Source organism: Crinia signifera, chromosome 12 (assembly GCF_055691185.1).
Source record: "Crinia signifera chromosome 12, ASM5569118v1, whole genome shotgun sequence".
In the NCBI taxonomy this organism is placed as follows: domain Eukaryota; kingdom Metazoa; phylum Chordata; class Amphibia; order Anura; family Myobatrachidae; genus Crinia; species Crinia signifera.
The window spans coordinates 61,500,586-61,524,191 of NC_139228.1; the positions used below are offsets into that span (position 1 = coordinate 61,500,586).

Here is a 23,606-nt window from a genome sequence, read left to right on the forward strand (position 1 = left end):
CCTGATTCTTAGGGACTGATACCGGGTAGGTACGGCCTTTAGGAGGAATTTTCCCTGGGCGCAAATTGATGGAGCAATCCCACTCCTGAGGTGGTGGCAGGGTATCGGCAGCATGCTTATCCATAAGGTCTCTGTAGGTGTCAGGCCAACCAGGAAATGGTGCGACATTCGTGGAACCGGTTGGCAGCGCCGGAACAGTACAATGCTGACGACAATATGGACTCCAATGTTCCAACTGTAAAGTGGACCAGTTGATACTGGGGTTATGGAGTCGGAGCCATGGAAGCCCCAGCACAATGTCATAGGATGCTTTGGGAATCACAAAGAATTTTATTAACTCTTGATGCAAAGTACCAACTTTTAAAAGGACAGGTTCAGTACGGAAATGAACCTCACTGCCAGGAATCTTGCTGCCATCCATCACGGTAACAGAGATAGGCGGAGATATGGGTACCAGAGGAATTTTCAACTTGGAGACAAGGTCATAAGAGATGAAGTTTCCACCTGACCCGGAATCTGCTAGGGCAGAACTGGGTATGGGTCCGGCTGGAGTCTCGAGGGACACTGAAAGGACAAAGTCATTATCGTGAGGAGATTTCACAAGTTGACCCAACCTGACTTCTCCATTGCAGGTCAGGCCTTGGCGTTCTCCTGAACGCTCAGGACAGGCATCAATGAAATGATTGGAAGCAGCACAATATATACACAATCTATTGCGCTGCCTGCGGGCACGTTCGACAGGAGTCAGGCGTGATCTACCAATTTGCATGGGTTCTTCACGGTCAGGAGACACAGAACGTGATTCAGGAATCTCTCTAGGAATTAACTTCTTTTGTTTTTCAAGACCTCTCTCACGGAGGCGTAAATCAATCTTGACACATTGGGAGATAAGCTCTTCCAACCGATCTGGAAGATCCCGGGTTGCCAGCTCATCCTTGATGCGATCTGATACTCCTAACCAGAACGCAGCTGTCAAGGCTTCATTGTTCCACAGTAACTCGGATGCCAAAGTCTGAAAGTGGACCACATATTGCCCCATGGGCCGAGATCCTTGTTTGACCTGAAGGATATCTGTGGAAGCAGAGGCTGAGCGACCTGGTCTATCAAAAATACGGCGAAAAGTCTGGATAAACATGTCATAGTCTGCAAGGAGAGGATCAGACTTCTCCCACAGCGGTGATACCCATTCGAGGGCAGTTCCGGAAAGCAATGAGACGATATATGCAATCTTTATTCTAGCTGTGGGGAAGTTGTGAGGTAACAGTTCAAATTGAATTTGACACTGATTAAGGAATCCCCTGCAGGTTTTGGAATCACCGTCGTATTTGCTTGGTACCGGCAATTGGAGACTGGAATGGGAAGTGGGTGGTAAAAAATTTTGGACAGTCGACACATGAGTTGACAATGACTGCTGCATTGTATCCAATCGACTGGATACCTCTTGAAGATATTTTATCACTCGCTGCTGAGTGGCTTCTTGAGTCTCTATCCGAGCGGTAACATTTTGGATGACCGCTGGTCCCACACTGGGGTCTTGAACCGAGTCCATCGGCCTTGAACAAACTGTCAGCGCAGGGATATTTTGTGTTCCCGGCTGTGACCGTGGTGGACCAGTGGAGGGCGCTGGATAGTTGAACGCAGGAGGTTTGATATGAGAAATACACAGGAGGATCAGGGCACTGTGAACCAGAGTGTTGGCGGAGACCAGGAACAGGGGCGCGGAGTCTAACCTGCCAGCGGTATTCACCAGGGAGCCCCGCAAGGAGCTTTGGACTTAGCTGCGTCTGACAGGCAGGTCGCGGCCCCCTGCCCTGGCCCTCTGGATGCAGGCTGGGGTGATGACACTTGAACTTGGAGAGCTCAATGAGGGAAGTGCAATCTGGGAATTGCTGGGGATGTCGACGTGAGATGTCGACCGTGGTGTCGACAGATGAGGGAAGGCCCCGGGGTACTTGCTGGAAGTATAGGACAGATGATGTAGTCACTATGAGAGCAGCAGGGAGTAGTCAACCCCGGAGTCGACAGAGTCTGTCGGCAGTTTTCAGGACCAGGTGGGAAAGTCACTGATGGGCTGAAAAGCCAAATGATGTTTGTAGCGGAACACCGGCTACTCAACTGCAGGGATGGAATCGCAGGAGTCTTCTGGAGATGGAGAGAACCAGGTAGTATCGCAGGGGTACGCTGGAGATCTTGGAGCCTTGGAAACTTCTCTGACACAGGAGATTCTGGGAACAGGTAAGCAATTGTTCAAGGCAAGGAATGAAGGCCCAGGGCCTGAGTTATATCCCCCTTGCCTTTCTGTGATTGGCTGCCAGCCGCAGCACTAATCAACACTGGGGAAAGACAGACACACCTGATTACTGCACAGGTGTGTGTGGGTCAGGGATCAGGCTGCAGAACTCAGGGAAGTTCACTGGAGACTTAATCACTGGGAATGCAGGGCAGCTGCAACAGCAGCAGCTAGGAGCAAACAGGCATAGAAACCTCAGAAACTGACTGAACCAAGTCAGGTTCATGACACAGTATGAAGGAGACATCAGTTACCACCACAGCATGTGTAACACCTCCTGCGTTCTCGAAACAATGATTGGCCTGTTACTGGGATTTGCATCATAGATGCAGAAAGTAAGATTGTAAGATGCAGAAAGATTCCTTGTATATTATTGAATGATGAATGAACCCATAAGGTCATACGGCGGGATGTACCAATCTCAGTGCATATCAGCCCCCATCGCGAAGATACTAATGCACTTACATATATATATAATTAGCGTAAAGGGCCGCTCTCCCGATAAAAGCTGCCCTTTGCAATGGCCGTCAGTCCCTGGACTTCCGGGTTTATGACCTGGGAGTCATTCTGTTGTGTCAGACAAGAGGCGGATATGGAGAAGGGGAGATGACAGGTGCACATAGGGAGGTAGGAGGCAGCAGTCTTGGGGAGGGGGGTCAGAGGCACTCATTGGGAGAGGGGCTGAGGCATATTGTATCAGGCAGAGCGGAGAGGTACACATGGGGAAGTGGAGAGAATAGGAGCACTTGGGGAGATAGGAGGCAGAAGTACTCTTGGGGGGGGGTCAGAGGCACTCATGGGAAAGGGGCAGAGGCATGCTTGGGGAGGTATGAGGCAGTGGTACATATGTAAAGGGGAAATGATAGGTGCATATGGGGAGGCAGTGGTACTCATGGGGAAGGGGTCAGATGAAAGCTTGGTGAGGCAGGAGGCAGTGGTACATATAGGGAGGGGAGATGATAGTTGCACATGGAGAGGTAGGAGGCAATCATGGGGAGCGGGGTCCGAGGCACACTTGGAGAGGCAGGGGGCAGATGCACTCATGGTAAAGACTTGCCTATATTACTGGTTACTCATGGAAGCAGGTAAAGGAGTAGCATTAGGAAGAGATTGGGATGCGGACATGTGTAAAGGATGAGCTGTGAAGATTTCCTTGAGCCTTGTATGAGAGCACAGCTACTGCAGTACCACTCTTGGCCACTGTGTGCAGTGTAGAGCACTACCATTCTTCTCTTACTGAAATTGTCACTGTTACTAAAATCATCACCGTTCAGCTCCCCTGAGCTATAGATTAATGTTTCCTTTACCTAAACCTTCCTAGACAAATGCTCTATAAAATGGTACCTTGTCATGCGGGCTGCAGAGATATGTCAGGTACCGGGACAGCACTTCAGTGGATTTCATTATTGCACTGAGACCAGAGTTCTTGCTCAGCCATTTCTTTGTAATCAGAGCCTGAAGATGTGGCTGTAACAAGCACAGAGTCGGTATAAATAAGTTACTTTACAATCGTATTCTGATGTTATTTAACAAATAATAAAAAATAGATTTTTTTTTCTTTCTGTAAAGATTTCAGATGTAAAATGTGTGGGATACATTCACTAGGTTAACCCTATGAAGGTCGACATGGCTAAGGTCGGTCACTGAAGGTCGACAGGGCTTAAGTCGACACCTGAAATAGGTCGACATGGCTAAGGTCGACAGGTTCGGAAGGTGGACACAAGCATTAGGTTGACAAAGGGAAGGTCGACAGTTTTCAATGTTTTCTTGGACCTGACTTGTGCCAATAGGCGGTATTTCATACCCTACTATCCCACAGCATGCTGGGAGAATATCATAGTGTGCCGAGCGCACTGAGCCATGCGAGGGGACGCGGCACACTTAGACGGTGTCAATGACGACTATGTCGACATTCGGGACAAAAGACGTGAAACACTCATGTCAACCTTTTGACTGTCGACCTTCTCTTTGTCGACCTAATGCTTGTGTTGACCTTCCGACCCTGTTGACCTTAGTTATGTTGACCTATTTAAAGTGTCGACCTAAGCTCTGTCGACTTTCAGTGGTTGACCATATGACCCCTACCCCAAAATGTGTCCCCCTAATGTAAGTTTTCTGTATTACAATACAGAATTTTTTGTTACAATGATTTTTGGGGTTATTGCCCACAAAGCGTATATGATTAAGTTGTCCCCCTAAAATTCAATAACTGAATATCTCCCATGCAGCGCCTCAGCAAGGGTGGGAGCTACTCAGTTATTGAATGTGCGGTATGGAGAGGGTACGAGGGAGGTCAGGGGGTGCGGTGAAGGTAGGGAGGTTTGGGGGTTCGGCAAGTGGAGGTGGGAGGTCGGGGGTGCGGCGAGGGTCAGGGGATGCAGCGAGGGCAGGAGGTGGAAGGACAAAGGGGAGCTGAAGGGGGAGAGATGAGGAACATATGAAGCTGAAGGTGAGAAGACTACAGGACTGTTACCACAGGAGGGGCAGCCACAGCAATCAGCCGCACACTGTAGTGGTTGGAGCTGGGTGCAGGGGGATGGAGTTGTGGAGGCAGGCGGAGAAGGGCTGTGGAAAGAGAGGAGGTGGAGCGGCCAGAAAGAGGATTATCTCCCTCTTGTCACAACCCATATTAACTGTATATGGCAGCAGCACTGCAACCAATGACGTTGCAATGACTGTGGATTTACCGCCCCCCTCTGAATCAGGCCCTATGGATGGATACATACTTGCACGATGTCAGACTGATTTCCCACCTAGGACAGACAAATCGTTTACACCATGCAGTGTGTACACAGGATTGTGCGCTGCCGCCGGCCGCTTGTGTCATCATCTGTATGGCTGTGCCGCATGGCCAACTGATAGATATCGCATGTGACCCGGTGCAGTTTAATGAAGGTCTGGGCCAAAGGGGATTTGAGATTAAGCAGAGCAGATTTGTGGACTCACCTTTGTATCCAACATGAACAGATAACGTAAATACTTTTTAAACTTTTCAATGGCATCGTTTAGACTGGTTTCCGCGCGCCTGCATTGCTCTGCGTCTGACTGCGTTGTGTTGTGCCTAGAAAGGAGAGACATCTATCAGTCTGTGATATGCGGATTCCTTGGACATGCAGCAGAAGGCTGAGTCACACGTTACTGCGTGCTTCCAGCCATCGGAAGTCCTCTGTGAATATGAACCTAAGTCGGAGGCAATTATGTGACCACAGCCAGTGGCACACGCAGGATTATTAGTGGGGGTTCCCAAATGTAATCCAAAATTACTCACCCACTCTGCAGCACATTATAGTAAGTTTGGGAGTCTGGGGAATGGTAACAGCCCTGAAAATTAGTCTTTTTATACACTGGATCAGTGGTGTAACTATAGTCCCGCAGCCCCCGCGGTGGTGGGAGGTACTGAGAAGGTGTGGGCACCAGGAGGGTCTGCAGGTCTATAATTACCCCCTGCCGTCTGCCCCTGCCACCGGCCAGTACCTCCTGCCGCTGGTGCTTCTGTCGGGTCCTGGCTCCTGCAACTAATAAAAAGTGACAATCAGAAAATGGCTGCCCCCATACAGCAGACCATTTTTAAGGTTGCTAGAGGAGGCCGCCACCTACTGTCTGCATTATGGGGACTGCCATTTTCTGAGTGTCACTTTTTATATGCTGCTGCATAAGCCGGGACACTGAGAGCCGGGACCTGACAGAAGCACCGGCAGCAGGAGGTACCGGCTGCACAGGGAGGGGGGTAACCCTAAAGAGGGGGGGCTGCCCGAATTGGGGCAGGGGGGCGCAAATTGAATTGTTACGCCACTGCACTGGATGCAGTATGGAATACAGCATTAATATGTAATGGTACAGATGGTCTATAGTATAGCCTATTTCAAACATTAAACTAAAATACATGCTAAGGAAAAGGTTAAACAGGCCATAGTAAAAAAATAAATACACAAGCATAATAGAACCAGTACTGCACTTTCTAAGCTCACAATCTCCCACCTCATGTTAAGGCTCCTGTCTCTTCCTCCTGGCAGCTACTCTCTGGTCTATTGTGATGTTTGAGGGCTCAGATCCACACATACAGTAAATGTGGTAGAAGAAGCTGGTACACTGGGCATGTGCAGCAGCTCTGCTCTGTCCCTTACACTGCATGATGTGGTGGCAGCTCTGTGAACCCTTCCCCCTGCATTTGCCTATGAGACTGATCCCGCCACCCCGGCCGCAAAAGTAGACATGATCATTAGTATTGGCTCTTACACCCACCTCGTGCGTAATGTAGCAGATCCAATGCAGAATGCAATGAATTCTGTATACACTATACTCAACATTGGTTTCAAGTCTGCCTACACAACATATACACACAGTACACGTCTACCACATGCAAAAGCCCCAAGAGAGGCAGGGAGTTCTATTGTACATTGCTATGGATATTGCTATGGGCAACCAATCAGATTCTATATATATTATGTTCTAGAAGATGCTAAATAAATAAGAAGTAGATTCTAATTGGTTGCCCATAGCAACATCCCATCTGAAATAGAACTCTCCTCTTAGTAAATAAAACCCAGATAGAAAGAGACAGAGAGTGTGATGTTAGTGTATTAGAATGCCTAATATTTGTAGACACTCCCTTACTAGTATGTGTAAGCCTGAATCTTTGGTGATGGTCCCTAGGACCTGGGGAATGCTGGGAAGTGGGTGGTCCTGAGGCAGTGGGGGAAATTTACTAAAGGAAATGTGTAAAAAATAGGTGTAAAAATAGGTGTATTTGTACCCAGAAATACACTTATTTTTTACATTTTCTATCCCGAAAATACAGCAATTCGTATTGATGTGCTATCAATACGAATTGCCTTATTTTCGGGATAGAAAATGTAAAAAAAAAGTGTATTTCTGGGTACAAATACACCTATTTTTACACCTATTTTTTTACACATTTCCTTTAGTAAATTTCCACCAGTGTGTCTGGAGTTGGATGGAATAAAACAGCACAGCAGTGAACTCACATGTCTCTGTGTCCTTATGACTGGATTTACAAACATATGAACAAAACATGGTGTCACAAGAAGTTTAACTTGGGTTGCTAATGCACTCAGAGTGTGAAAGATCATGCAGCAATCTGTAAGGCTGTGATACTCAGTGTCTGCAAAGCCTGCCATGTGCTCCTCTCTTCAAACAGTGACTAACCATGGATAAACTGGCTCCTCCACCCGGGTGCCAGACGGGATCCCGACAGGCATTTACCCGACGTCAGGATCCCGACTGTTATAACACCGACAGCCGGGTTCCCGACGACCATTGGCTATTTTCCCTCATCCACGACCCCCATAGAGGGAGAATAGAATAGATGGCGTGCCCGCAGCGTGGCGATCGCAGCGAGCTTAGTTGCGCTCACCATGCTGTATGGGTCCGGCCAGTCAGGATCCTGACGTTGGGCTAATGACTGTCGGGATCCCGACTGTCGGACCCCTGTACCACACCCCCTCCAACCGGCATGCTGATGTCTGGTAACTTGTCTGAGACCTGGAACGATTTAAGCAAAGGTTTAATATATATCTTGCTGCATGTGAAGCTGATACAGAGGCTGACAAAACGAAGGCATCCATTTTCCTCCATGTGATAGGAGAGGATGTGCTGGACATTTATAATAGTTTTCAGTTTGATGTTGGGCAGAATACTGTATGGTGCTATCTTCTATAATGCAAAAGTTTGAAGATTACTTTGTGCCAAGGAAAGAAACTGAGACAGATGACACAATGAAAGTGTTGAAAGATATCATTTTGAAAGGTTGGCCAGCAGAAAAACATGCATGCCCCCTGTCTATTCATGATTATTGGATGTACCGCAGTGACCTGAGAGTTGTCGATGGTATTATTTACAAAGGCAATAGGTTTGTCATACCTGCACGACTAAGAAAAACTATGCTGTGCAAAATACATGAAGGCCACCTAGGAGAAGAAAAATTGTAAGACGAGAGCGCGTGAAGTTATGTATTGGCCAAGAATGAACCAAGACATAGTACAGACTACAGCTACATGTGAATTATGTCTTACGTATAGACCAAAACAACAAGTCGAGCCACTGAGTCCTCATGCAGTGCCAGAGAGACCGTACCAGAAAGTTGGCGCAGATTTGTTTGATTGTAATGGGAAAACGTACATTGTCGTGACTGATTATTACTCTACTCTGAGGTGAAGATACTACATACAACTAATAGTAAAGCCGTAATCAATTGCATGAAGTCAAGCTTTGCAAGGCATGGTGTTCCTATGGAAGTGTTCACAATGGTCCTCAGTTTTCCAGTGCTGAATTTAGACAATTTGCTGATGAGTGGGAATTTGTCCATACTACATAAAGTCCCCACTATCCACGCTCAAATGGGTTGGTGGAAAGTTCAGTAAAAACTGTAAAGAGTCTCATGAAAAAAGCTCAAGAAGGTGAAGAATATTTCTACAAAAGTCTTTTAATCTACCGCAGTACACCTTTACAGAATGGGCTTTCTCCTGCACAAATGCTGATGGGAAGGAGGATTAGAGCAAATCTCCCGATACATGATGATCTGCTTAATACACATAACTCACCGTTGGTCAGACTGAGGGCCTTATTTTGGTTCATTCTTTCTGACAAAATCCTTCTTAGATGGGCAAAACCATGTGCACTGCAGGTGGGGCAGATGTTACTTGTGCAGAGAGAATTAGATTTGGGTGGGGTTTTACTTCAAAGTGAGATCTATATTGCAGTGTAAAAATAAAGCAGTCAGTATTTTCCCTGCACAGAAACAAAATTACTCACCCAAATCTAATTCTCTCTGCACATGTTACATCTGCCCCCCCTGCAGTGCACATGGTTTTGTCCATCTAAGAAGGATTTTGTCAGAAAGAATGAACCAAAATAAGGCCCTGAGTAAGGAACATCAACAGGCAAAACAGAAACTGTTCCATGACAGGCGAACAAAAAGCTGATCTAAAATTGGGTGACCAAGTCCGTCTCAGAGATCATGAGAAATGTATTTGGGTGCAGAACGGTATTGTGCAAGCACAAGTAGCACCAAGATCTTATACTATATGCACAGAGCGTGGAATGGAAGTAAGAAGAAATCGGTGGATTTAAGATCTCAACCTAACCATAATGAAGACAACATGACTGAAGAATTCCCTTCATCTGAAATGTAGGATGATCCTGATAATGGTGAACAAACCACGATTCTAGAAAGGTCCAACATGGTCGATGAAACACAGACTGTGTATGAAAGACCCAAAAGGGTAATACGCAGACCTGAGAGACTCATTGAAACGTGTTAGATGATGTTCTTAATATGACATTGTTGTTTGTTGCATTGAAGCGTACAGGGCTTATCTTTAAAGAAAAGAGAATGTGATGTTAGTGTATTAGAATGCTTAATATTTGTAGACACTCCCTTACTAATATGTGTAAGCCTGAATCTTCGGTGATGGTCCCTAGGACCAGGGTAATGCTTGGAAGTGGGTGGTCCTGAGGCATTGTGTGTTTGGAGTTGGATGGAATAAAACAGCACAGCAGTGAACTGGATTTACAAACATATGAACAAAACAGAGAGAGGGGTATATTTAACCCCTTCCCGACATTGCCTTTTTTGTTAATTTTTTTTTTTTTCCTCCTTGCGTTCAAATAAGCGTAACTTTTTTAATTTTCCGGCTATATAGACACATGAGGGCTTTTTTTTTGCGGGACAAGTTGTACTTTGTAATGGTACCATTTACTATACCGTATAATATTCTGGGGAATCAGGAAATAATTCAATGTGGGGTAAAAAAAAAAAAAACGCCATTCCACAATTTTGCGCTGGTTACGCTTTTTTTGGAGTTCATAGTTCGTTTAAAATGATGGGTTATCTTTATTCTATGGGTCGTTACGATTCTGGTGATACCAAACTTATATAGTTTTCGTTATGTTTTACCACTAAAAAAAAAAATAGCAACTTTTACGGTTTTTCTAATTTGCGTCGCGTCGCCATGTTCTGCGGCTTATAACTTTTTTATTTTTCCACCTACGGACCTGGGTGAGGGCTCATTTTTTGCGGGCTGAAGTGTACTTTTTAATTAATACCATTATGGGATATGGGCGACTTTCTGATCTCTTTTAGTTATTTTTTTTTGGGTAGGCGATGCGACCAAAAAACGTAGTTTTGGCGTTGGGAATTATTTTCCGTTTACGCCTTTAACCGTGCGGGATAACTAATGTTATATTTTAATAGATCGGACTTTTAGGAACGCGGCGATACCAAATATGTTTATTTTTTTTATTTTTTATTTATTTTTATTTGTGAAATGGGGAAAGGGGGGTGATTTGAACTTTTAATATTTTTTTATTTTTTTTTTATTTTTAAACTTTTTTTTTTTTTTTTTTTTTACTTTTACTACAAGGCCCCCTAGTGTACTTGACCACTAGGGGGCGCGATCGCCTGTACTAGGTTGAACATAGTGATTTTCAGCACTTCCTATTACATCCTGCCTCAGGCAGGATGTAATAGGAATGCTGACACGGCCAGCACAGGGGTCTACATTAGACCCCTGGCTACCATGGCAACCGATCGGCACCCTCCGATCTCGCCGCGGGGGGCCGCGATCGGCGCCGGAGGGGGGCGCCCCCCCCTCCGATCAGCTATTTAAGCACTGCGGGCGCTTTGCCCACGGTGCTTAAAGGGTTAAACGGCCACGATCGGCGAACTCGCCGCTCGTGGCCGTGAGAGCAGGTGCCTAGCTGTAATATACAGCCATTACCTGCTCTCTTTCAAGCCAGCTCACTCCGTGAGCTGGCTTGATTCCCCCGCAACCGACATATGACGTACATTTACGTCATATGTCGGGAAGGGGTTAATAAGATCGGCGTGCACGTACCTTTGGTGTCCCACCTCCCCCATCCCCTGAATATACCACTGGTTATCCCTCTCTCTAAGCAATATAGCTGCTGACCACTCAACCCTGAATAGTAGCTTCTGGAACCTGGACCCACTGGTGAATCTCGCTGTGGTAAGGAGTCTCCTCTTTTACAGGATGTGTTTAAAAACGTGCAGCTGATTGGTTGTTATTTTGTGATCTATGTACTAAAGGCGCTCATACACCTGTCATAAATTGTGGCAGTACTCCGTTCTGGAGATGATTGTCACAATAAATCCTTGATGTATGGGCTCCTCCTAGTGGTGATCTTGATTAGAAATTGATGGGGATCGCCAAATCAGATTTTGAAAAATCTCGATGAATCAGATTAGTTGGTGATTTATCTCACCCCAAGACTTAGTACATAGACCCATCTAGCTAAACCTTTTCTCTCATTATGGCTGGTTACATGTCACAATGGTTTTACAATTTGAAACACTTCCCCCTCATTGTGTTCCTTCTCTTGTGCCTATGGAACATCTGCTGTCTCTGCCACTCAAGGTCTGTGATACCGGCTGACTGAATCCCGGCACCGGAATCCCACCTGCTGTGAAGAAGTCCAGTGCTGGAACTCCAACATGGATTATTATGCAGACACTGGAATCTTGATAGATAGCATCCCAATTGTATATATGGATTAGGCCTGGGATGGATGGGGGTTTAGGTTAATGCACTACGGGGGACTTAGGGTTAGGGTAAAGTTGCGGAGAGGAATAGGCACTTAGACAGGGATGTTAGAGTCAGACTGCAGGTGGTGGGTTGAGTTTAGGTAGCATGGTTATGGTTTGGCACTAATGAAGAGGATTAGGCTGTAAAGGGTTTGGGGGTAGGGGGTAGGGGGAGAGGGTTAGGGTACTTACGGAGCCCCTGTCAGGTTCCCCTTCTTCAGGATGCCAGGGGTGATTTTTTTTTAACTCTACACCACAGGAATCGCGTGTGTATACCTCTGGGAAAGCAGCCGTGGACTTTAATGCCAGAGCCTAGTACCACAATCCCAGTCTGAGAACCAGGAGGTGGTGCTGCTGCAGTCACCTTATCAGCTGAGGTAACAGGCAGATGGGGGGGCAGACAGCTGAACCCACACTACACCTACTTATCAAACTGATCTACTTGATAAAGCCATTTGACACAGCGAAATGCGTCAGAGGCTATTCACTGGCCCCATTTAAACCACGGATCCATCCGAAACAGCCCCAGGTACTATCCACACCAGTGTGCCTTCTACTTTGAATACCCGCTCAAGCCGATTGTGGACTGGACTCCAATGCAGACCAGCTTATACACCCAACTATAGGAGTCAAAAGGAGCATTGTTTCTCTAGATTTGCTGTGGATGGTAACAAAGCTATCTTCTACTTTATTTCATCTTGGCCTAATTTAGGACTAAGTAAAAACCGGACCCGGACAAGACCCTGGAAGGCCGGACCGGACATCAAACTATGCATTCCTGGAGCATGTAGTGTCCTATCTGGGGTGTGTCTTGTCCGGGGGGGGGGGGGGTTTCCTGTGATAGCTTTCACCAGGGACATGAAGAAGGGGAAATTACAGCCTCTCGATGTGGTCCGGACTGTTCCAGTTTTTATTACACCCCCGGACCATGCAGGGAGGCGATATTCTCCCCTTCTCCTCTCCCTGGTGACAGGGGTCAGAGCAGCCCCACCAGACAGGACACTCCCAGTAATTCACCCCCCCGGACTACAAGCTCCAGAATTACATATATTGATGAATGGAACCTATCCGGTCTGCTGTTCCGGGGTTCTGTCCGGTCCGGTTTTTACCCTTACCTACCTAACAGACTTCCTGGGGCATCATAGGAATGGATAGCCATAATCTAAAGGACTTCATGAGTGCAAGTGTTTTATTATGTGTTTTTGAACTACAGTATATATGGATATTGGCTGATTTATTTGTTTATTAAATGACTATATATTGTGAAATCAGTCAAATTGTTTTATATTTTTATTAAATTTTTTCAGCGCTACCATTCTGTTTTTGTCTACTACAAACTGTGCCTTCCTGGCATCACAGAAACCTGCAACCGGGCTCGTTTCGGTGAGATTTTTGACTAGATCTCAACAGATTAGATCATCCCCTGGCGGGAAATCATATAAGTGATCCTGGCAGCTGTTTGCAGTTCTGAAGTCACAATCACCTTTGTCTGCCCTGTAGGTTAATAATGACTACGGTAACAATTAACAAAGATAAAGGCAGGTGCTGGAATACTCGCTGCGACAGGAAAAGGAAGTCTGAGCAATCAATATGAAGTCAAATATTTTTATCACTATACTTCGGTAAAATAATCTAGACTCCCTTTGTGTGGCAATGGAATGTGATTATTTCATTACAAATATTGACAATAAATATAAAACACATGTAGAAAAACATAATGTCATATAAAGTACAAAAAAAGGCCCTGTGACTGGCTGGCCTCGCTCTACCGGGCTATCATAGATTTCTGATACACAGCTGAATTGGAATATTAGAGAACGATTGCACCCACTATGCAGCGGGTGGGTATCAGTCTGCCTTTAGCATACTCCTATACTGGCATGTAAAGGGAAATTTACTAAGTGGCAGTGCAACTCCGTCTACCACTTGCGAGATCTGAGTGCTGCACCGGAGGACTCCGCCTTGGATCAGGTTACAGGTCACAGGGAAAGGAGTCCAGAAGGTCTGCGTTTGATGATGCAGACCCTGGATAGCCCCTTCAAAACAGGGTCTACACACTCACATTTTGAAGAACAGTGCTGGGTGCCGCTCGGTTCCATCTCTGCTGGGACCACAGTCATACATGCTAACCCTCACGGAATAGCAAGGAGGTTCTCGAAAAGAAAGGTGGGCAGGTCCCGCATCTCTCCCGGCCAGAGAGACAAATGCCCCCAATACTGGTGCTTAGCTTAAATGACCAAGATTTTGCCTGCACTGCTCCCATTACTAGAAGACGCTCCCTCGCTTTATTAGACTCTTCCTGACCTTGCAATGCTTCAAATGTTCACTAAAACCCACCTGTCCGTCACAGCGTACCCTCCTGCATAACCTAGTACTGAGGCCGCTCTCTGTACCTGCTGTCTTCTGTCCTGGCCATCCCTGCCATGCTCACTTCTTGCCTGCCTGTTTCCCCTCCCTCTAGACTGTAAGCTCCTTGGAGCAGGGCCCTCTTCCCTCCTGTTCTCACAGCCCTCTTCTTGCATTTCAATTACAGCTCTCTTACCCATCTTCCATCTATAACCGCATCTCTTCTCACTTGTGTTCATTCATCTCTACCAATGACAACCTTCCCCTGATAACATGTGGACAACTCCCCACGCAGGTCCAGTCAAGACTCCCGCAGACTTCTTATACTGCCTGGATCTGTCCCAGCCATATGCACCTCATTAACAGAAAGAGAATTCAGCATGATAACGGCCCATGCATTAGAAGCTCCTACACATTAAGCATTAAATGTGTCAGAAAGAAGAGGTTTAATGTATGAACCTGTCTTTCTGGAGAACTGTGATATAAGCCTTGTGTCTCTCAGGGTAATCTATGCCATTAATAGCTGCCCAACGAACACTACCAGTAAGTCAGTTAGTGACTGGTGTGGAGGATGCTGAATGCAGGCGTTTCTTGGGAAACCTGCTAATGTTCCGTGATACTAATATTAATGTACAGTACATCTATCGCTGTTGTTTTATCTACATGTTTATATTGCTGGGGGCAATAGCACCGGTTATTGAGAAGGGAAATGATCTAATCAACTTCTGTAGAAGACGGGGATGCGCAATCCATGTACAGTATGTTCCCGGACATGATACATTGTATTACATTGGTTAGAATGAGCATAGGCATTTTTTCAATACTGGGTTCCGGGATTGAAAAATGCTCAATCCCGGGATTCTCGGGATCCCGTGATTGGCATCCCTAAAAAAAAAAAAAGACCCACCCTACACCGGCCACCCTGCAGATTTACTTACATGGACGGGGGCCGGGAATGGGGCAGAGAGCAGCGCTGCGGGGGTGCCTGGTGCCTCTGGGCGGGTAGTGGCAGCATCAGCTGGGCGGGAGGTGAGGCCAGGAGTTACTGTGCCGCCCGGGAACGGTCAGCTGTGATAGGGCAGTGCGGCCTATGCAGCATGATGGTCAGAGGTCACGCTGCGCACGCCGGGGTCGGGAACAGACGCCACCAAGTCTGCTTATCAAAAAAATCAAGGATATCTATGAGGATCTTTGTTGTACTTAATGCAATACTGTCCTACTTTGCTGCATGCCCCCCTTCTTGTATTCTATTGGGAAGGCAAAGGGGGGCCTCCAGGGGACTTGCCCACTTGTTGCTGGGTGGACCACCCATTTTTTGGGTGCCTCCCTGCCATTCTGGAATGTTAGGCAAGTATGCCTTAAAGGGTTGGTATTGGTGGCAGTATGGGGGGGGGGGGGGGGGGGGGGCGCGCGCAGTAGGCTGAAGTTTTGCTTAGGGTGCTGAGAAGCCTTACACCGGCCCTGACCCCTGATAATACAGGGTATACGGCCGCTAGATCGATACATTGTAGGTTGGCATACATTAGGTCGACCACTGAAGGTCAACAGGCCTTGGGTTGACACATGACCTATGTCGACATGGCTAAGGTCAACAGGGTTTGAAGATTGACACAAACATTAGGTCATCAATGGGAAGGATGATTTATGTAGCATGCTGAGACTTGTATATCCACACAGGAAGAAGAGAAATGCAGGTGCCTACACTAAGCACTACTAATAATAAAAATGATATTAATAATAAGGGTACTCTTTACCTAGAACGGCGCCCGTCGCGGGCATCGCGGGTACATTTATGTGTGGCCGCGACGCAATGCCCGCGATTTCCCATTGAAACCCATGTTAAACATGGAAATCGTGTCGGTCGCGTCGCGGCCGGCCATAAATGTACCCGCGATGCCCGCGACGCGATGCTCCCGATTTCCCATAGGAATCAATGTTAAAAGGCGCGATGGACCCGATTTTACTGTTAAATGGCTCAATGGACCCGATTTGGCCATAGAAATCAATGTTAAATGGGCCACAGAGCCCATTAACCCTTAAATGTCCCCCCCCCCCAATTTTTAACGCCACCCCACGATCCAAGCAAACCCGAAGCGTGGCGAGCGCAGCGAGCCCGCGAGGGGCGGCGGTACGCGTCCTCCGACCTTTTCATGCCCTACTATCCACTAGGGCGTGGAGTGAGAATATAATAGTGTGGCGAGCGCAGCGAGCCACCGAGCCCGAAGCGTGGCGAGCGGACGCGGATACCTTCACAGGTAGACGCGTCCCCTCGCGGGCTTCACAGGTGTCGGCGTCGCCACGGACACCTGTGAAGCCCGCGAGGGGACGCGTATAACTGTGAAGGTATCCGCGTCCCCTCGCCACGCTTCGGGCTCGGTGGCTCGCTGCGCTCGCCACACTATTATATTCTCACTCCACGCCCTAGTGGATAGTAGGGCATGAAAAGGTCGGAGGACGCGTACCGCCGCCCCTCGCGGGCTCGCTGCGCTCGCCACGCTTCGGGTTTGCGTGGATTGTGGGGTGGCGTAAAAAATTGGGGGGGACATTTAAGGGTTAATTGTGCTTATTTGGGCTCTGTGGCCCATTTAACATTGATTCCTAGGGCCAAATCGGGTCCATTGAGGCATTTAACAGTGAAATCGCGGTCAATCTGACTTTTTAACATTGTTCCCTATGGGAAAATCGCGGTCATCGCGGGCATCGCGGCCATCCCGATTTACCCGCGATGCCCGCGATTTTTACCCCCGACGACCGCGATTTCAATCGCTGGCGCCGTTCTAGGTAAAGAGTACCATAATAAGTGTTACGTTGGTAACAAAAAAAACCAAGTGCTTAAATTGCTAGATAATAAAGTGTTGTAAAATGATGCGCCCAACCTCATCAGTACAAGGGGGCCCCACGCCCCAAACCCCCTTGGTGTCTGTTTAAGCAGGTTATTATTGCCAATGGAAACCACAGGATCTGTACACGGATAATCCCGCTCTGTGTCAGGATACGTGTGTGATTCTCTGCACAATGGATTATTTCCTGGAAGCGTTATGCAAGCGTTTTATTTTGAATTTATTTTCTTTTAATTGAGTTTTCACAGATCCAGTAAGAACTCCCTCAGAGAGGCAGTGAAACTGCCTGGATCTGTTCCAGCAGCAATGGCAACGTGTGGCTGATTTACATAAAGGGAATTCCATCTCAGAAAAAAACACAGCCGGTGTACGAGAAGTTATTCTCCTTATTAAACTTGGAATGTATAGGAAAAGGAGTTTAATGTACAGCCCTTCCTCCCTGGTGAGCTCAGAGTAATCCCACTGTGATATTTAGCCACGAGTAGCTGCGCAATATGCACTACCAGTAAGTTGATGAATGGAAGGAAGGGAAAGAAGGTAAATGCAGATATCACTTGGGGAAAACTGTAAATGAGCCATAACAATAGTAAAATCGTACTGTACAGGCATCTTAGTTGTTTTATCTGCACATTTTAATTATTGGAGATATTAATACCCCAGTTCTGGCTGTAGCCCTTATGACTGGGCTGGCCAAACCAGTTCTTGAGATCGACAATGAGTCCACATTTTCCATACTGCCAACCTGGTGCACAGGTGTAGTCATTACTAACTGTCACATTTCCCAGACCACCTAGCTGGAGCAAAGGTGCAGTCATTACTAATTGCCACATGTCCCAGACCATCTAGCTGGTGCACAGGTGCAGTCATTACTAACTGCCACATTTTCCAGACCACCTAGCTGGAGCACAGGTGCAGTCATTACTAACTGCCACATTTCCCAAACCACCTAGCTGGTGCACAGGTGTAGTCATACTAACTGGTGCACAAGTATAGTCATTATGAACTGTAACATTTTCCAGACTACCTAGCTGGTGCACAGGTGTAGTCATTACTGACTGGTGCACAAGTATGGTCATTACTAACTGTAACATTTTCCAGACTACCTAGCTGGTGCACAGGTGTAGTCATTACTAACTGGTGCACAAGTATGGTCATTACTAATTGTAACATTTTCCAGACTACCTAGCTGGTGCACAGGTGTAGTCATTACCATAGGCGAATCTAAGGGGTTGTCCGGGGGTGCACCGGACCACCCATTAGACTGCCCGGTGCCTGTAGCTTTAATTATTAAATGTGCCCGCCGCAGGCTTGGCTGAGCTGCTGTCACCTGTAACGCTGCCGCCGACAAGAAGTCATCGGAAGGAGAGAGGAGAGAGCTAACAGCCAGAGCTCTGCTTCTTCCTGGAGGCTGGCCCCACCCACCTCACTGTCTTTGAGCTCCGTGAGGCCAGCTCTCCCTGCTCTTCATGGCTGCTTCTGACTGAGCCTGCGGTGAGCTGCATCCCTCACCACACTGCCTGGTCCCTGCACCTTCCAGGCTGGAGCAACACAGACAAGTGAGTGCTGTGTATACTGGGGGAGTGGGGTGTGTATATAATGTGGGTGAGGGGGGTGTATATAATGTGGGGGAGTGGGGTGTGTATATAATGTGGGAGTGGAGTGTGTATATAATGTGCAGGAGTGTATATAATGAGGAGTGTGTATATAATGTGGGGGAGTGTATATAATGAGGAGTGTGTATATAATGTGGGGGAGTGGAGTGTGTATATAATGTGGGGGAGTGGAGTGTGTATATAATGTGGGGGAGTGGAGTGTGTGTATATATAATGTGGGAGGTGTATATAATGTGGGGGAGGGGGGGGGTGTATATAACGTGGGGGGGGGTGTATATAATGTGGGGGAGTGGGGTGTGTATATAATGTGGGGGAGGGGGGGTGTATATAATGTAGGGTGTGTATATAATGTGGGGGAGGGGGGTGTATATAATGTAGGGTGTGTATATAATGTGGGGGAGGGGGGGTGTATATAATGTAGGGTGTGTATATAATGTGGGGGAGGGGGGGTGTATATAATGTGGGGGAGTGGCAGCAGTCACAGTGAAGTATCAGCGGGAAGCTCCAAGCTGGACCCAACAGTGGGGATCCTGGCAGCTGCAAAGCACAGTAATATTAGAATGCGGATATATGCCCTGCATGTGGGGGGGATGAGTTTCTATACAGTCCACAGTTTTTATTTATTTTTGTATATGCTTTTATGCAGTGGGATGGGGGAGGGGTGTATTTACAATTGTAAGTTCATCCCAGATGCTGCCTGTTATGAAGTTTTGTGCTCCACATCGCAGGCAGAATCTGGGATGAACTTGCACTTGTGAAGACGCAGAATAACAGCATAACAGAATTCCCTGTGTCAGAACATGAATTTCGGCTCAGAATGTGATTTTTTTGCTCATTCCGTGCGTCAAAATGTGAATTTCGGCTCATTCGCTGTGTCAGAGTTTTCTTCTGCCACTGCAGGTCACACTCCTTAATGGCAATAGTTACAACCATAGGTGAAGTTAGACACACCCTCTCGGTGGCAAGGCGCATTCTACTAGCAGCTAAAATCTCGCTGAAACTAGTTTTCAAAAGTAGGCAAGTATGGCCCACAGCTGCCCGGATTTTACATGATAAATATGCTCACAGGACCCGGGAGGGCTGCACGCAGCTCCTCCCATGGTCCTTTGCAGAGCGTGTGCCGCCACGTGACCTTGGGTGGCGTTGTCTTCCTCCTCCTCCATCCTCCCTCCCTCCTGCATGTACTGCTGCGGCGGGGACTAGCGTGCACGTGTGTGTGTGGTGCAGCAGCCCGGCCAGCACAGGACACAGGAATTGGCAAACTCCCACTGACTCCCATCGTGCAGCTGTGAGAGTGACTCAATGCTGCCTGTGATTTCTATTATGCAATGTGAAACCTCTTGCATACCTCCCAACTTTTGACTTGAGGAAATAGGGACACTCGCGTGGCCGAAAAGGGGGCGGGCGTATGCAAATGAGGGCGCGGCTTATGCTAATTAGCCGCGACCTCATTTTCATACGAGAATAGACGCTGTGCGCATGCGCACAGCGTCTATTCTACTAGATTGGGGGGGTCTCCCAACTGCCACCCCCCCACAGCGGGACAATGCCTGCCGCGGGTGGGACAGCGGGACAGGACCCGAAAATCGGGACTGTCCCTCTAAAATCGTGACAGTTGGGAGGTATGCCTCTTGCCCAGCGCCCTGCCCAGTGCCAGCCCAGCAATGGCTTTAATTTAAAAAAAAAGGCTGTAATCTTTCCCAGTGCCCAGCAATGGCTTTTATGGTACTTGTTTCCTAGCACGGCGCCTGCGATTTGTATCGCAAGGATCGGGACCGAAAAAATGGCGTCGATCGTATCGCATGCAACCATTGACGCGATTTTTACATTGGAATCAATGTAAAATGGTTTCTGAGACCCAATTTTACATTGTGCCCAACGTAAAAAGCCCCCGAAACCCTAAATTTAATTGCATACCCCCATCATGGCTGAAATGTCCCCCCATTTTTAACGCCACCCCACTATTGACGCCAACCCGAAGCATGGCGAGCGCAGCGGTACGCATCCTCCGACCTTTTCATACCCCCACTATCCACGTCGGTGTGGAGTTGATTTTATAAAGTGTGGCGAGCCCGAAGCGTGGCGAGCGGACGCGCATAACTTCACAGGTATATGCGTCCCCTTGTGGGGATCGCTGCGCTCGCCGCGCTTCGGGCTCGGTGGCTTGCTGCGCTCGCCACACTTTATAAAATCAACTCCACGCCGACGTGGATAGTGGGGGTATGAAAAGGTTGCGGGCTCGCTGCGCCGCCACGCTTCGGGTTGGCGTTAACAATGGGGGACATTTCACATACTTAAAACCCATGAGGGTGCATATACAATGAGAAATGGGCCATATTGGCCCATTTCCCATTGTTCCCTATGTTAAATCGCGTTGATCGCATCGCATGCCATTATAATGGCATGCGATGGACGCGATCAACGCGATTTTCTTATTGCCGGCGATAAAGCCCAGTAATTAACAGAAAATCGCGTTGATCGCATACCTTAAGTTACCTTAACTTAAGGTATGCGATCGAGCACGACGGGCGCCGTGCTAGGAAACAAGTACCGCTTTTCTTTAAAAAAAAAAAAAGCTGTAATCTATCTCCGTGCCCTGCGGCAGGGCACTGGGAAAGATTACAGCAGGTTTTTTTTTTAAAGAAAAGCCATTGCTGGGCACTGGGCATCCCAATGAATCTGTGGACATGGCACATACCCCCACAGCGGTGAAAAAATGGAGGAGTGACTTGCCCCTGTTAAGCCACACCCCTGAAATGGCACCACACCCCTTTTAGACTAGATTGCAAATCCATTGTCTCTAGTCTGGGACCACCCATTACCATATTTCTAGATTCGCCTATGGTCATTACTAACTGTAAATTTTTTCCAGACCACCTAGCTGATGCAAAGGTGTAGTCATTACTAACTGTCCCATTTCCCAGACCACCTTGCTGGTGCACAGGAGTAGTCATTGCTGTCACATTTCCCAGACCACCTAGCTGATGCCCAGGTGCAGTCATTACTGTCATGTGTTTCCCAGACCACCTACTGTAGCTGGTGCAAGGGTGTAGTCATTACTGTCACATTTCCCAGACCACCTAGCTGATGCACAGGCATAGTCATTACTAACTGTCACATTTCCAAGACCATCTAGCTGGTGCACAGGTGTAGTCATTACCAACTGTCACATTTTCCCAGACCACCTAGCTCATGCACATGTGCAGTCATTACTAACTGTCACATTTCCAAGACCATCTTGCTGGTGCACAGGTGTAGTCATTACCAACTGTCACATTTCCCAGACCACCTAGCTGGTGCACAGGTGCAGTCATTACTGTCACATTTCCCAGACCACCCAGCTGGTGCATAGGTGTAGTCATTACTATATATCACATTTTCAAACATGTGCTGCATTCATTTATAACCAACACATTCTTCCGATCAAAAGGTGGCCTGGAAAACATGGACTGTTGGTAGATCTTGAGGACCAGTTTGGTCAAGGGGTCCTGAAAAGGTTCACCATGATTGCTTGCTACAGCTCCAAGCAGACTTTAATTGCAGTGTATTCTGGCCTGGGGTGAATGGTATACTCATAGAATCATCATTGTGCTTTATACCGGCTGTACTACCTGCATGGCATTATGCAGGCAGAGACTGATGTTACTGGGCATGCCATGCCAGCTATAACATACTTTCTAGTGCTGCCCTGAGCCAGATACCAATGTCACATGTTCCTAGGGGGAGATTTTCTAATAGACTTGACTATTGATATATTGAGTAGTAATATTACATTAAGAAAAGAACTCTGGTACTGTATATTGCTCATGGTTTCAGTATATTTTGTAGGATAGAATATTGACATCATGTCAACATGGGAATATCGATATGGTAATAATATCGAAAAGTAACATGTTAAGATGTTTCAGCATGTCGACATTGAGCATGTTGATATTGGTGAATTGTTGACATGCTAAAAATGTTGACAATTCATGGTGCAGCAATGCAGCCGTTCTGGTGGCTGCAGAGGAAAGTGCCCTAACACTAAACCTAAAGTGATACCCCTCAAATGGGGGCATCACTTAACCTTAAACACTGGACTGTCTCAGGCCGCTGACCTATCCCATTGGCTGTATAGATTATGTGCCTCCAATATAAAAAGCAATCAGGGATCAATGTACACCAAACCTTAGAAAATAAAGATTGGCCTAACAGTATATTACTGCCCCATTAATAGGTAGGCAATCACAATGTATAATTGCTGTTTTCCAGGAGCCAGAAATTCATGTATTCTCAATCATCAACTAAACACAATGAGGCAGCTGCCCAGTAATGCATTCCTATCATTCCGTGCTAAAGGAACCCTGCAAGAAACCATTAATATAACAAAATATTAACTCATTATTATTATTATTGTCTCGTTGTTGATATTCTAAACTGTCAATATGTTTCTGTTGAAATTCGGATGGCTGAGAGACAATGTCGACAGTATATATGTCGACGCCATATTGTTGACATGGTCAAAAGGTCAACACAAGTTATAGGTCAATTGGGACGTGGTATACTAATTGGTCAACATTGATACCCCAAAAAATGTAAATATCCATCATGACCATTCCACGTGTCGACCTTTTGCTGTGTCAACCTTGTGCATTTCAAACTTTTTGTGTCGACCTTTTGTTGTTAACAGTCTATATCATTATATCAGGGCCATCAAGGCACAGTGGGTAGATGCCCATGGCCCCACAATTCTAGGGGTCTTCGAGCAGGGGCGGGTGGTGGTCACACAATCAGAGTGGCCAGAAAGATTTCTCTACCTGCCTCTCAGCCTGCAAGCAGATAGTGAATGGCTGTTTAGCATGCTGATTGGTGGATGGCTGCAGATATCCACCAATCAGAGTGCAGCCTTTTCTTCCCGCCTTCCAGCCTACCGCCAGGCAGTGGATGGCTGGAGCTGTCCACATATCGGAGTGTTC

At 47.1% G+C, this 23,606-nt stretch overlaps 1 protein-coding gene and 1 long non-coding RNA gene across 3 annotated transcripts in view; one reads left to right on the forward strand and one right to left on the reverse strand.

The window, feature by feature from the left end:
* LOC146049678 (uncharacterized) overlaps window positions 1-23,606 on the forward strand; it is a 210,366-nt gene that overhangs the window by 97,261 nt on the left and 89,499 nt on the right. The window lies entirely within an intron of this gene.
* Window positions 1-23,606, reverse strand: part of EXOC3L4 (exocyst complex component 3 like 4) — an 85,392-nt gene that overhangs the window by 31,805 nt on the left and 29,981 nt on the right. For both annotated transcript variants that reach the window (XM_083167182.1, XM_083167183.1), the window contains exons 8-9: window positions 5,237-5,351; window positions 3,635-3,757 (exon numbers count right to left, since the gene is read on the reverse strand). In XM_083167182.1, the coding sequence (XP_083023308.1) occupies window positions 3,635-3,757; window positions 5,237-5,351 (238 nt within the window). The remainder of the gene's footprint in view (window positions 1-3,634; window positions 3,758-5,236; window positions 5,352-23,606) is intronic.